The following is a 13,832-nucleotide window of genomic DNA, read 5'->3' on the forward strand; positions in this document are numbered from 1 at the left end:
TTCCTTTCCGCTCAATCTAGCCTGGAGCTTTTCCCCTGCGCTCCTGCAGCCGGCAGGCAGCCGCGCTCCATGCCACCAGCGTGGCAGCCACCCAAAGCAATCTCCCACCCCCCAAATTTGTCATTTCCTCAGCACTGTTTCACTCTACAGATCTGCTCCTGTTGCAGTGTATTTCTTACAGATGTAGATAGCTCAGGTAGCTATTCATTATGAAGACTGTTCATGGCTATAAATACATACGCTATAGAGATTGTAATGCTTTCACCATAGAATTAAAGTAGGGTGTTAAGTTTAGACAAGACATACCTCACACAAAATCTTTTTCAAATATTCCCAGAGTGCCTATTTAAGGCAAAATATGGGCCATACAATACAACATTACAACTTTTATTCTTATAAAAGCGTATCTGTACTTGGAGAGAGCCACTTAGGGATTTAAAAAATACTTTCAAGCATCTCAAAATTTAAATCTGTCAAGAGAAAAGCACATCATAATTCTTCAGCAAAAAACTCATATATTTTCTTTTAGGATAACATAGATCCAGTGAGACGTCAAATATAACCACATTTCACTCATCCCACTTCATTACAATGGCAAGTCACTGAGAATAAATTTGTAACCCAGTTCATCAGCCTATTCCTTGATTCAATCTTTCATGCTTTAGCTACTAGCAATTTTATATCCTTTTATTTTCAGTTGTTCATGATGACTTGTTATCAATGAGACAGGCTTGTACAAATTTAATTATTTCTTTGCTGGAAGTTTTCTTTTCCTGGATGCAGCTGTTACTGATTGAAAATCATGCTACTATTAATTCAGTGTACTATGGGTACAGTAAAGTTGCTGTTATAATGGCAATGACTGGTTTGGTTTTTATGGCCAACTTCCCAGCCGTGTGTTAGCCAAGTAACGGTCAACACTACTGTGGTCAAAGATCTGTTCATATTGTAAGCTATTATCTGCAGTAACACCATAAGTTATTTTTCCCCCAGGAATCACTCAAATGGTCATTAAGGTTTGCTTCAGGCAACAATTTGACACTATTGTAGCATGATAGTTATTTAAGTTGCATTTTTAAACAGTTATTCTTTTTGAACTGTTTGTGCTATCCACGTTACTGTATGGAGAGAGACTGTATTCTCACAAATCATATTTACATAACTACTCACATGAGCAAAGTCAACTGTACGAAATTGTCCCATATGCTAAATGAATAGTTACCCACCGATGAAATTATTTGCACCTTAGCTTTGGAGTAAATCAGCTAACATTAATGGCATTAGCACCCACACTGACAGAAGAATTTATCTGTAGTATGGAAATTAATCGATTTTTTGGAAGAAAATAGTCTAAAATTGAAGGAATATTGAACTTTGTGAGTAAAGATTGTGTCTCCATGGAGCCTTATAGTACCATTTTGCTGCTTCTGCAGTAGTACTGCTGGTAATTTCATAACGCATTCTATATAATGATCCAGTACGTAATATATTCTGCAAGGGCCATACTATTCACAGTTCTGCTACCGTATTAAAGGAAAGAAAATACCTTTCAAAAATCTATTGTAACATCAAAACGTTATTGGTGTCCAAAATAGCATGTTTTTTTAGAACGGGACTGCGAGCTCCCCTGTGTGCACTTTCACACCCTAGTCCCCCAAATGCAGAGCCACCGCAGTTCCCTGGAATCACAAACGCTCTGAAGTCACCAGGTTACACGCACAGTAGAACAAACAGTTGCCCAGGTGACCTACATTATTTTCTTTTAATTAAAGTCATGTCCCAGCCCTTCATATGTCTTCACCCTTTCCTCAGCAAATATTTAACAGCTGCCTGGCTTTATAGTTCACTTCATAACAAGAGAGTTAACTCCACTCACTTTCCTCCATTAAAAGAAACTTAAAGGTAACGCAACCTCACGCAGGTCATAAGGTGTTCAATGGGTTAAATGCAGCTGTGGAAGAATATATAAACTTGTAAAGGAAGAAAATTTCTGAACCTTACTTTCTTAAAAGCACAGAGGAAGTGAAAGATAAATGCAGCATTCCACCAATTAGGAGAAAACGCCTAACAAGTATGCAAGAAAAATGAGCATTAAAAGGAATAGAAGAAGTAGCCATAAAGAATAAACCCTTATTTCTATATAACCCTCTGCTGACTCTTAGCCACACTAGGTGAAATTATACATGCATGGTTTATTTTTTCAAATCATTAGGTGGAACAGTGTTTATAAGCGATTTGTATAATCAAATGTTAATGATATACAGTGGATAGATGATTAAAGGACTATGATATGAGCTTTTCTTATCACTTTGGAGAAAACAACAAATAAAATTTAAACTGTGCTCATTACAGCTGGTTAATTGCAGTTCAGTCTGTATTTTGCCATTCAGAATGCCAGTTAAACCCAAATACAAGTGTGCGTGTTCAACCATGTCTCCTTTTAATTCTCAGATGGGCAGTCTGAGGACTTGCTTAATTAAGCAGCTGAATAATTTACTTATTTCTGATGTATATTTTTCTAAATTGCATTCTGATACCAATATCAGCTATTTATGGACAGTGCATTACCTGGCAGGACAGGAAATCATTTCCGCATTCTTAATGGGATAGGAAAAGAGCCACATAACTGAAAGTGAGCAATTAATTAATCTTGGAATTTACTCACCTAGACATCACACAAACCAAAACTTTTGTGACTATAAAATATTAAAAAAAAAAAAAAAAGGGTAAAGTTTCATTTCATGTGAAATATTTTAAGTGAATGAATAGGAGCTGGAACAACTGCAAAATTCAAAACCCCATCATCTCTATTCAAGTTGATTAAAGAAAATAAGTAAGTGCTTTTCAATGAATTTTTGTTTGTATGCTATGAGGAGTTTGGTGTAGTACTTGTGAATAATTCCGTCAAGCTTTTATAAGATGCTCCAGAAAGACTTATTCACAGAGTTAACTTACAGACACCGTCAGGTCCTTAGTCTCTAGGGCTCTGGGCATGTCATTATTTTTATGTAAAGCCTCTCTCTTATCAAAGCTGAAAGATGCATTGATTTGAATCTTTGCCTCTCCATGCTGATTAATGTAGATTTAGGAGAGAACACTGGCACTGACTGTTTGGCACTGCCATTGGGATTCTGAGTTAGGCACCGCAAAACATCTGGCTCCTGAGGAAAAGAGTGAGAGGGGGTTTCTGTCAGGGCTTTGGTGCACCGGTGCGTCCATGCTGAGCCAGGCGGTGACAGCAAGTTAACGAGACGTGCAGCACGTCCTCTTGCCCGCACGGAGCATCGCCGGGATAATGGCTGTGCAATCAACTGGGCTAATTTTGTAACGACACCACTAAATGGCCCGTATTTTGGTTCTGCGCATTTCCTAAACCGTTAAACATTACTCTCAGCTCTCAACGAGTCATGTACCTTCTGTCCCTACAGAAGGTGAAAGCATTGGTCTAGGAAGGCCATTTAAGGTGTAGTTATAGTTACAGGTGGTTGAGGTGGTTTTATTTTGGTGTGTTCAAGCAGCAGCTGATGCAAGACTTGGCAGCAAAGGTGTTGGTGTGAGTCCGTGCCGGGGACTGAACACAGGCTGGGGGCTAACCTGGTCCGAAGGCTGCTTGACGGCACCGTCCCCGCTCTTCTTGTTCTCACGGGCGCAGCTAAAGGCAGCTGCGGCATAGCCGCCCGTGCTGCCCTCACACGTGGTGTGATCGACCCTTTTCTCAGATGCCTTAAAGAAGGTAGCTGGCATAAGCCGCTTAATTATTTTAACCGTAATATTTATATTAATTAACTGCAGTGAACCATGTCAAAATTAAAACACGATACAAGGGAATAAGCAAATCATTGACAGTAGCTATGTTTTAGCAAAGACCGAGGCAACAAGTAAACCGAGAGAAAATGTAAATCTTTTTTTTCTTTCTCGAGTAAGATCACTGATGGAGGCCATGAAACTACTCCGTGTAGCTCTCTCTTTTTCCTCCGACAGCCTCCACGTTAAGCTCTCCAAACCAAATTGCTCCAAATATAGACGGTACAAGAAGATACTGATTTTGAATATAGCCTATACATTTTTTTTAATATAACTCTTATTAAAGGAAAAATGCCAGCTTTAGTTGTGGCATGTGTGCACGTACATTTTATCCACATACGCAGTTTAGAAAGAAATAGGTAATTCACACAGATGGATAAGTAAATTAATTTCTCAAATTCTCCAGATAGGTAGATACAAAAATAAATGACATAAATCCTAACAAAGATTACTTCTGAAAGATTTTCTGAAAAATCTTTAAAAGATTCCTCCAATAACATATTTATTTTATAGGACAACACAAAAGGAACTGTCTACTTGAAATCTTCATTCTTAAAGACTACTCCATTTATTATTAATGTAATGCAAATGTATGTAATGTTGTCCTTTTGCCAGCACAGAGAAATTAGACAAGTAATGGAAAATCAATTTCAACTAGATCTAAGCAAATTATTTGCAAATTATCATTTACTTTAAAGGTGCATTTTTAGTGAACAAAAACATTGTTTCTTAAGTTGAATTCAGCAAATACCAGTCAAAAAAAGAGACAAATCTAAGTGTTATCTTTTCCAAAATTTACCTAATTCTTGCATTCTATTTTAAGTAATGTGATAGTGTTAAAAAAAAAAAAAAAAGGCTAAAAACCTGGAAATGGAACAAAATATTTTTGTTGTCTAGGCAGAGTCTCTCTTCTAAGGCAGCCAGGGAACTAAAAAACCTATAGTCATTGCATAAGTGCCACAAAATAAAGACAGAGTGGTTTCTAATTAATAAGAACATGCAGCTGGTCTGTAATTATTCCACACATACCCCTTCCTCATCTTACAAAGCTGGTTAACTCACTGTTTACCAAACATTTTAGCTATTAATCTCCTTCAGAGAACTCTTCTGCCTCCCCTCCCTTTTCTTGAGGGGCAAAGCCTAGTGATTGCTTTCTTCCTCTGGCTAATCAATATCTGATTATTCCATGCAAAATGGCAAGGCTCGAGCGAGAAGAACACGGTATGTGATAGCAAAGGGGTCTCGCTGTGTAGGTTGCTGGTTTGAATTTCACGTTCAGAGATAGATGTTACCATTCAACTCACATCAGGAGGAAAGAGAATTAAACCTAGACCTTCCAAGTACCGGCAGAGTCTTCTCCGTATTAGGGGATACCCTTTATTTTGCTGACCATATAGGTGTGTGGCTGACTTAAAAGTTATACTTGAAGGTCAGGCCCTCACTGATAAAACAGACAGGGCAACAACTACGTTCTGGAAGTTAATATGGTTTAGTTGTGATCTGTCACCTAATAGAGGCCCCCTCACCCTTGTGAAAATGTAGCGAGCTTTGGGAACACTGAAAGTTGGTTGTATTTTTATGCATTTAGCAATGTGTCTAATAGCTATTGAAGTATGTAAACACTTCAGGAACTGAAAGTTTGAGAATTAGGTGTTTACAGCAAATGGTTGCCTAAATGCCTTCCAATGTCCTTTTGTAAATCAGCCTCTCTCTGTGAAGCTCACAAAACTTTCAACATGTGAGACAGTCAAGACAGAGGTTCAGCAACACATGATGTTTATATGTATAACGTTTATGTTTCAGCTTTCTGCCATCTGATGGAACTGATTAGATAACATAGGTAACATTAATGTAGTCACAAATTGTTATTAAAGCTGTTTTCACTGCCGAAGACTTCTTTCAAGTACGCAACTATATACATAACCTTGGGCTGTTTTACACAAGGATATTTATCAGTAAGACACCACCACGTTAAGGCGGTGTGAGCTGCAAAGAGTAGAATATCAGACACAATAAATTGAAATCTTTATCCATGAATTATAAGTTGAGGAGAGAGTTCTTTCATTACATTTCAGAAGACAGTAAAGAGTTCCATTTCTGACTTAAGTGGTTCTCCATCCAACAACATCTAAGTAATCATTCAATGACCTAAATATGGAGGCTACTTTAAGGAAGAGAAGTTCTGTAGGCACAAGAATAGCAGATTACAGTGAAGTAAAAAAAGGAAAAAAAAGGAAAAAAGAAGTAAAACAAGAAAAAAATGCTGAAACCCCAAGGCATGAAATTCCCTACTCATCTGTGGCTTGGCTTTCGATTCCTAAATGCTGTAATAAAGACTCACTGAGCACAGCAAATTCACAGCAGGGTCAAAACATACAACAAACATTTTTTGCTCAAATTTTGGCAGAAGAATTCTGGAAGAAAGCAACGATTGAAAGAACTTTCACTCAAGAAATAAAGAAAGTATGTCAGCACTTTTTTCTCCAGCTAGTATGATCCATCAACTCAAACATATTTTGGATCACAGCACTTTTGCATTTCCATCCGCTTTCTATAGAATACTCTTTGATTGATTTCTGGAACAGTTTACTTTGTTGCCCCATTTACTCATTTTATCTATCTTGATGCTGAAAACCATACTTGGGAGTAATCTGTTGCATTTTCTGATATTCTCCTTGCAAGCCAGGAAAAACAGCCCTAATATCTTTGTAGTCAGACAGAAGATATCAAGGATATGTAAAACTTGAAATGAAAGGGGGTTGATGGGATAATTTGAAGGGGATGATGAGGTAAGCATACTAACTTAGAAACCGTTTGGACTAAATAGTTCTATCCGTCTGAAGTATAAAGGAAGAGGCCTCTCTGTATGATAAGTTTCACTTTCGAGTGCTTACTGCAGTGTTTTCAGGTAACCTCCAAATAAATGAGGACGAGCTGCTTAAACGGACGAGAAAAAGAGTAAACTCTGCAGATAGTCAAGAAGCAGAGGAAAACCACAGGACCATGACTACTTGTGCAAACAGCAGAGAGAGAACTGAAATGGAAACAGGAGAGATAAAATGGAAACAGGAGAGACATAAGGAAGGAGAGGATCATTTTCCAAACTTCAAATAATTCAGAATTATAATAAAGAAAAATGCCTATCGCTTTGTGATTTGTGCATTGGTTGGAACAAAGAATGGGCTGAGGAGGTAAAAATGTTGGAAAGCAGCGGTGCTTTTGCATAAAAGAAAAAATAAATGAGAGAGAATATGAGAAGTAATGCTTGTGAATATTTCAGAAAAACCTAACCTTTTAATGTCAGGTACTGTCACAATTATCAATTTCATTGATAATTTCAAAATCAGTTACCATTATGCTATTTTCCTAGGTAAAATACCTTGAATTTGTGCACTGAAATATATTGTCTATAGGCTGACCTACTAAACCTAAAATAATTAAAGAAACTGAAAAAAATTAATAATTAGAAAACACATGATGTGCTTAGTAATAATTACAATCATACTGCTGGACACCCCTATCCAAACATGTTCTTTCTGCTAGCTAGGGCTGCAGAATGAAACGGCAGGAAAGGAGTGGGAAATAGGCAGCTTATTTATTCACGGAAGTGAGGTCTTGGCCAGTTTTTTAGAATATGAAAGGTTTTAGGACAGAAAGTTAAAGTTACTTTTTCAATTTTTTTTTTAAATCTTTTTTTTTTTATCAATATTGCCTTTTTATGTATTTTTAGCCAGAAGGAACATATTAAGGTACTTGGAAAGACACACTATCTGCAGCAGTATTTAATAATTTATAAGGTATTGAGTGTTTAATAATGGAATACATGACATACTAGAGAATAATTTCCATCCTATGTTTGATCTGTGTTTGTATTTATCAGTGTTAGGCTATATGTACATGGAAGTCCGTATTCCACAGTATTGCAAGGGGCTGAATGCTTTCCTGGTTTACAGGAACTACAAAAAAATTATTAGACAAATTGAATTAGCATTCAAATACTTCTCCCTTTGCCTATATTAAGAAAGAGCCATATACTTATACTGGACCTATTTTTGAAATGTCAGAAACTACCCAGAGAGGTGTCTGTTGATGCATGACGCCTATCCAACTATCCATTTTCAATTCCACTCTTTTTTTTTTTTTTAAGAGACCTGAGAACTTTATGGTGAAATGGCATTCCTTGTTCTGATGTGATATCTTGGCTTAGAGGTCCTGCCATTTTGGAAAACCAGAGACCCACCTGAAGAATCTCCTTTCTCCTACTCCCCAGCCAACACGACAAACATGCTGTTATGTAAAAGAAAGATACGTGTATGATAGTGCCTTTCCCTGATGGTGAGGACATAGTGACCATGAAAAAACAGGCAGCTCTAAAACCAGCAAGTGCCCTGACAACACTATGTGGTTTGGATATCACCACACTGAAGTCAATCGAGCTCATGCCAAGCTGTGGAATTGACAGCTCCTTCCGTGCCCTACAACTGACTCTCCCCCACACCTCCCAACAGGGTCACATTTTCGTACCTGACTGTAATTCACAGTATAGAGAGGGACTGATTGATCAGGATTTGTGCTATTTTCTTCTGGTGGATTATACTCGGAAGGTCTTATCTAGGTAAAAGCGCTTGTTGAATGAAGAAGGAGGGATGTCACAAGAGAGATGTCTGAATTTGAAATAAAGGCATAACGAATACAGAAAAAAAAAATCATATGTTTAGGGGAAGGGAATTTAAAGCAAGATATTTAAAGGTATTAGTTCCTGTGGAATTTGATGCATACTATCTTTAAAAGCCTTGCCTTCTTTATCCCCAAATTCTTCTGTCAGGTCTTGATTATTTTACAGGTGCCAGATATGCAGATTTGGATACCAGTTGTACTATCTGTATTTGCTGTATTTTATCCTCCATACTGCCAAAGGCCAATGATTTGCAGCTGAGTATGAAAGGAAAATTGGATTCAGCCTGAAACACAGCTGAGAGGAAGGGAGCAATGAGCTGTGCTCTTGTTTATACAAGTAAGTTAAAAAAACCTACCATTTGACAGCATGCTGTATACTGATACCGTTACACTCAAGGAAGATTGCATTCCCTGCAAGTACTTTAAAGTCAGAATTTCAGACACACAACTTGGTAATACAAACTGTAAGCAACAGCAAAATGTTTTATTACTTGACCATTGTTCCTCTCTCAGTCGGGCAACCATAAAACTGGTCACAAAGACCACCCAAAACTGTCTCCTGCATGCAGCAGCTCAGGAGAATTTTTTGCATCTTGGTGCCTTGGATAAGAAACTGAATGCAGGATAATGAAGATGAGTGATAGGAAGAAAAGAAGAAAAACAGTGAAAAAGAGCAGGCATACACAGGAACTGAGGAGAGGAATGATAAAAGACAATGAAGCATTAGGTCTATGGCATATAGGTTTTCCGCAGCGTTGTGTTGTACTGGGAGATGACAATATGTTAAAGTGTATTAGCCTCAATTCTAATTAACAGAAAGCATTTGAGAAAATTACTTAGTGTCATTGTACCATTCCCTGCTTAGGGCTGGCAACTTGTCTCAGTCCCTTCTGTAACTTCTTGCATTGGAACTCATGTCTAAAGCCAAAGACGTCTCCATGGGGAGGCACTTTGTGCCCACTGGATCTGCACTGAGAACTCTGTATTTTGAAAAGTTCCCAGTTATATTTCCCTTCTTAGCTCTGGTGTCATGAACCAAAGGCTTTTGGCATCACCGTCAGATTTACACACTTCGTGTCCTCAGTCCATACAGGGCTTGAAACACTACTTAATGAGCTACGACTGGCCTCAGGAGTCACGGCCGCATTGACCGGCATTGACAGAGCAGAAGAAAAGTAATTTAACTCCATGATGAATCTGTAAGAGGTACCCGGCCAAGACCATCCTCTCACACGTTATTACAGATGACCAGAGTGGAATCGCAAGGGCTCACCAGCCGCTCAAGGTGCGGGCAAGAATCAGCAGCTTGCCTTGCTATAGCCTCTGTAAGGAAAAGGGGAGATGCTGGAGTCTCCCTCGCTGTTTTGGAAAGACGGGAGGGGACCGGGAGCCCCAGGGGCGGGCGCGGTGCCCGTCCCGGCTGGCTGGGGATTACGCTGCGTGGGCGGCAGGGCCGGTGCCCAGGGCTGCGCTGAGCCTCGGCGCGTGCTCCCGTCCCGGAGGCTCCTGTCCTGTTTCTTTTCTCTCGGGTTTCCCCTGACAGGGATGAGCTGGTGCCTGCGACAAGCAAACACCGAGCCCGCACGCGTCCCCTCCACGACAGTGCCCGCCACCCCCTTCAGCTGGGCGGCAGCCCGGTGCCCACGGTGCCTCATCCCGCGTTCTCCACAACAGCCTGCAAATAGATTAATACCCTTAACAGCCCTCTCGCAAGTTTTGGAAGTATTTATTCCCCTCCTCCCTCTGATTTTTAGTGTAATTGCCGTGACTATGTTGGCACTGCAGCTTGGATAGGGTTAGCAATAAAAATCACTACATGGAATCTGGAGGTAAACTGCGAAGTGTGAGCAGGCTGAATTTGCCAACTTTTGACGATTTAGGCCTCCATAAATTGCCTCACTAGCATTACGCGTTTTGTAATTGTTGCAAAACGCATTCAGGAAGGTTTTTCGGCTGTGCTTATTATGACACATTGTAACATCACTTTGGCACCACTATCAAACCGTATTGTATATTAGATATAGAACTAAAGATTATGCAAAAGAAGGTTATTCATGACTTTTAGTAAATTCTTGATTAGTAAGACTGCTGTGTTATGCATAATAATAATATACCAAATGTTTATCCTGAGGAGCCGTTATCCAATACTTGCACAACTCTAATCTGAATTCCAAGAAGGACCATCCACAACAGCAAATGCGAAATTAACAGCAGAAGTTAATGGCTATTGAAAATTTTGTCCTCTTTTGAAGCTTAGATCATATTTTAAAATAGAATCAAACAGAAGGACGTCACAGCAAACTATGATAAAAAATTATTTTAAAAGTCAAAAATGCAGCACTCCCTGAAAAGTGAAGGAACATTTTTAGCGGAACCCTTGCACAGCATTTGAAAGTACAAACACCAAGATTTATTCCTTTTGATGTTACTGAAAGAGGAGAATTACCATATAGAAAAGGTAAGAATTGACTGGAAGAACATCTGGAGGGTGTTGCAGAAGCATTTGCAGGCATGTCTGTGGAAGAATATGCCTAGAAAGTATCTGAAGTTGTTCACTCTCAACGTTTTTGTGAAGTTTGTCAGTGCTGTATTAAACTAGCTATTATGACCAGGGGCAACATACTTTAATTAGCTTTGATTTTTGTTATGTAACATATTCAGTGTATTTGAAAGATGATGGATTGAGACTCTGAAGCAGGAGATCTTCTCTCCGTCTTCCTATGAACAAAGTACAAACCTGCTCTCCTGTCAATGCCAGAGCCTTCCAAGTACCCAGAGCCGACAATTCCAATAGTAGTATTGTTCGCTTTGATACAGAAACACCATACAGAAACGTTGCTTCAGGAAAGTAACTGAAATTGGAAGGAAAAACTAAATGGCTTGTTTCAGTCAGAGACCTCACTGTAGTAGAACAGAGAAGTGGACAAAAGTTTCCATTTCAAAGTGCTGATTTGGAGTGAGTAGGAAGAAAACAGCAAGAAAAAAAATGCTATCCACAACCACTTCATGGCAAACACTACCAAATCCAAATACTGAAAATTTCAGGGGAATAAGACCATAAATAAAGAATGCCATTACTGCCGCTTTGACTCACCACTTGCCTAACACCAGGCAAAAAAAGCCTAACCCGCAATTCCTGTGCAGAGCCTACAGCTCGGTCTCAGGGCTAAAATATACTCGAGTGATAGAAAGTCCATCTCACGTTCAGGTAAGCTGCTCTGGAAGTTATTGACACTGTTAAAGCCTTTTCCCATACCTTTAGTGAGAATTTCCTTGACATGAATTTCCTTAGCTTCCATGCTACAAGGGATTTCATAGGGTTTTTTTCTTTTATAGATTAAAGAAGGATCAGCTATTCGAAATCTTTTCACCATTTAAGCTGTGCTCACCTTATAACCTTTTTTTCTTTTTTTTTTTTGGGGGGGGGGGGGGGGGCGCGGGAGAGGATATAAACTGAATAGCTTAAGTCCTAAGCTGCTTAAGAGTCTCTAAGCCTCTTATAGTAGGGGATGTTTTCTGAACTCTTTTGCAGCTTTTCTTCTGACTAACCTTCAAATTTTCACATGCTTTCTGAAATACAGACCACAAAACCAGACACAGTGTTCCACTAACTGCTTCCCTTATACTTTTTACAGAGGAAACAGGACGACCTTGTCCCTACAGTCTTGCAGTAGAATAACTGCCATGCTTTCCAAGGACTTGATTTGACCCTCAGCTAGTGGGGTGACTCCTTATACTGGGTTCTCATCTTTAGTCACTTCTTGCAAGTCTTACTCATTTGGACCTGGATAATGAGTATGAACTTTGGGCCAAGCCCAGATAAGTTATGTAGGAAGCACCATCCTGACCCTCCCCTGTCAACCAGTAAATTCAAGAGTATCCTGAAAGCAGAGTTTTGTCTTCTTTTTTGCTGTGTGCCAGAGAGCCCAAAGTGAGGATCCTGGGAAGCTAGTTAGGTGTCTCACTTGGTAAAAAAAAACATGGGAAAAAAAACATGGTATACTATCATCAGGATCATGATACTATCATAGAGTGTTTCAGATAAACATTTTAAAGAATTAGTCCTTTAAGAGTTTTTTTGTTGGTCGATTGAGGATTTGCTGTATTGACACAGTGCATTGTCACAGTGCCATGACACGGGATGCTAAAAAAAAATTACGTGTAGAATAGTACAACATATATTTTAGCAAGCATTGAATAAACATCATTGTTCAGTGAAGGCACAAACTCCATGGGATAACCATTCTGCCGTAACAGTAAGTGAACCAAAGCATGTAAAAAATGAGGAGATGCTAAAGAGGAAAGAGAGAGAGAAACAGTTATGGCAAAAAAAAAAAAACCCAAAACAAAAAAAGATTAAAAACTCATCTATCAAAATATTTTTAGATTATTTCTTTACAAAAACAAATAATTATATGAGACAATGAGTTTAGAGTGGTCCACTAGCCAACACTCAACACAAGGCTTTTGAGACATACTTTTCCCTACTTACTTACACGTTTAGAGGTTGCCAGGCAGGCCACTGTGCTTTTGCCTTGATGACTGTTAAAACCTCATCGCTCTGTGAAAAGAGAAAAAACAAGAAAATGGTTGGGACAGTTCTACAATGAGAGTAATATGATTTAGAGCAAAAAAGTAAAAGGCACTGGGTCAGACTGTGCCTCCGAATTCTGACTATGAGAAATATGCTTTATCCTTTTTGTTATCTGGGCACCTCGCGTCCTCGACTGCACAGGGCTCATCAAGGAGCCTATATGAATGCAAGAGGCAAGAGCGGCAAGCAAAGGCAGTCAGACCTTGGGCAGTCTCTTTCTCTTCTTCTGCAGGAACTGAAGGGAGCTTAAAACACCAACAGGAGTTCAGAGACCATGTTATTTTTGCATCTTGAGCTGAAGGGAAAGCTTTCAGAGTGGTGCACAGTGATGACACGTATGAATAAGGAAATCTTTGCATTGGGAAAATACCCCAAACCAGTATGACCAAACTGAGTTTGTTCTGGTAACACTATGACAGAAGATAACTGTGCTGTATCTTGGCCTTTAGTCCACATGTGGTAATACATTGGCAAAAAGTACGTCTTGGGCTGTTGATTTTGTGACTCTCTGACAATCCTTGCGGCCAGAGGAATTTACCAGGTTAAAGCAAGCAAAAGCAGAACCATTGCTCTTAAATCATTACAGATACACGGGCCAAGAGGCAGGCAAAACCCAGATTGCTGCTAGGCAATCTAACATACCCTGTGACCGTGTATGATACGTTATTTATTATCCTCACATATGTAAGGATGTAAAGAGTCCATGGTGGGTGCACTACAATCTCCTTTAAGTAAAGCCATTGATAGCACTTTCTCT

At 39.2% G+C, this 13,832-nt stretch overlaps 1 protein-coding gene across 1 annotated transcript in view; it reads right to left on the bottom strand.

Moving 5' to 3' along the window:
- SPON1 (spondin 1) overlaps positions 1–13,832 on the bottom strand; it is a gene marked incomplete at both ends in the record, with an annotated part of 197,790 nt that overhangs the window by 17,549 nt on the left and 166,409 nt on the right. Inside the window, one exon of the mRNA XM_082000657.1 lies at positions 12,978–13,042. Within this exon, the coding sequence (XP_081856783.1) occupies positions 12,978–13,042 (65 nt within the window). The remainder of the gene's footprint in view (positions 1–12,977; positions 13,043–13,832) is intronic.

Source organism: Phaethon aethereus, assembly GCF_964289735.1.
Source record: "Phaethon aethereus genome assembly, chromosome: 5".
In the NCBI taxonomy this organism is placed as follows: domain Eukaryota; kingdom Metazoa; phylum Chordata; class Aves; order Phaethontiformes; family Phaethontidae; genus Phaethon; species Phaethon aethereus.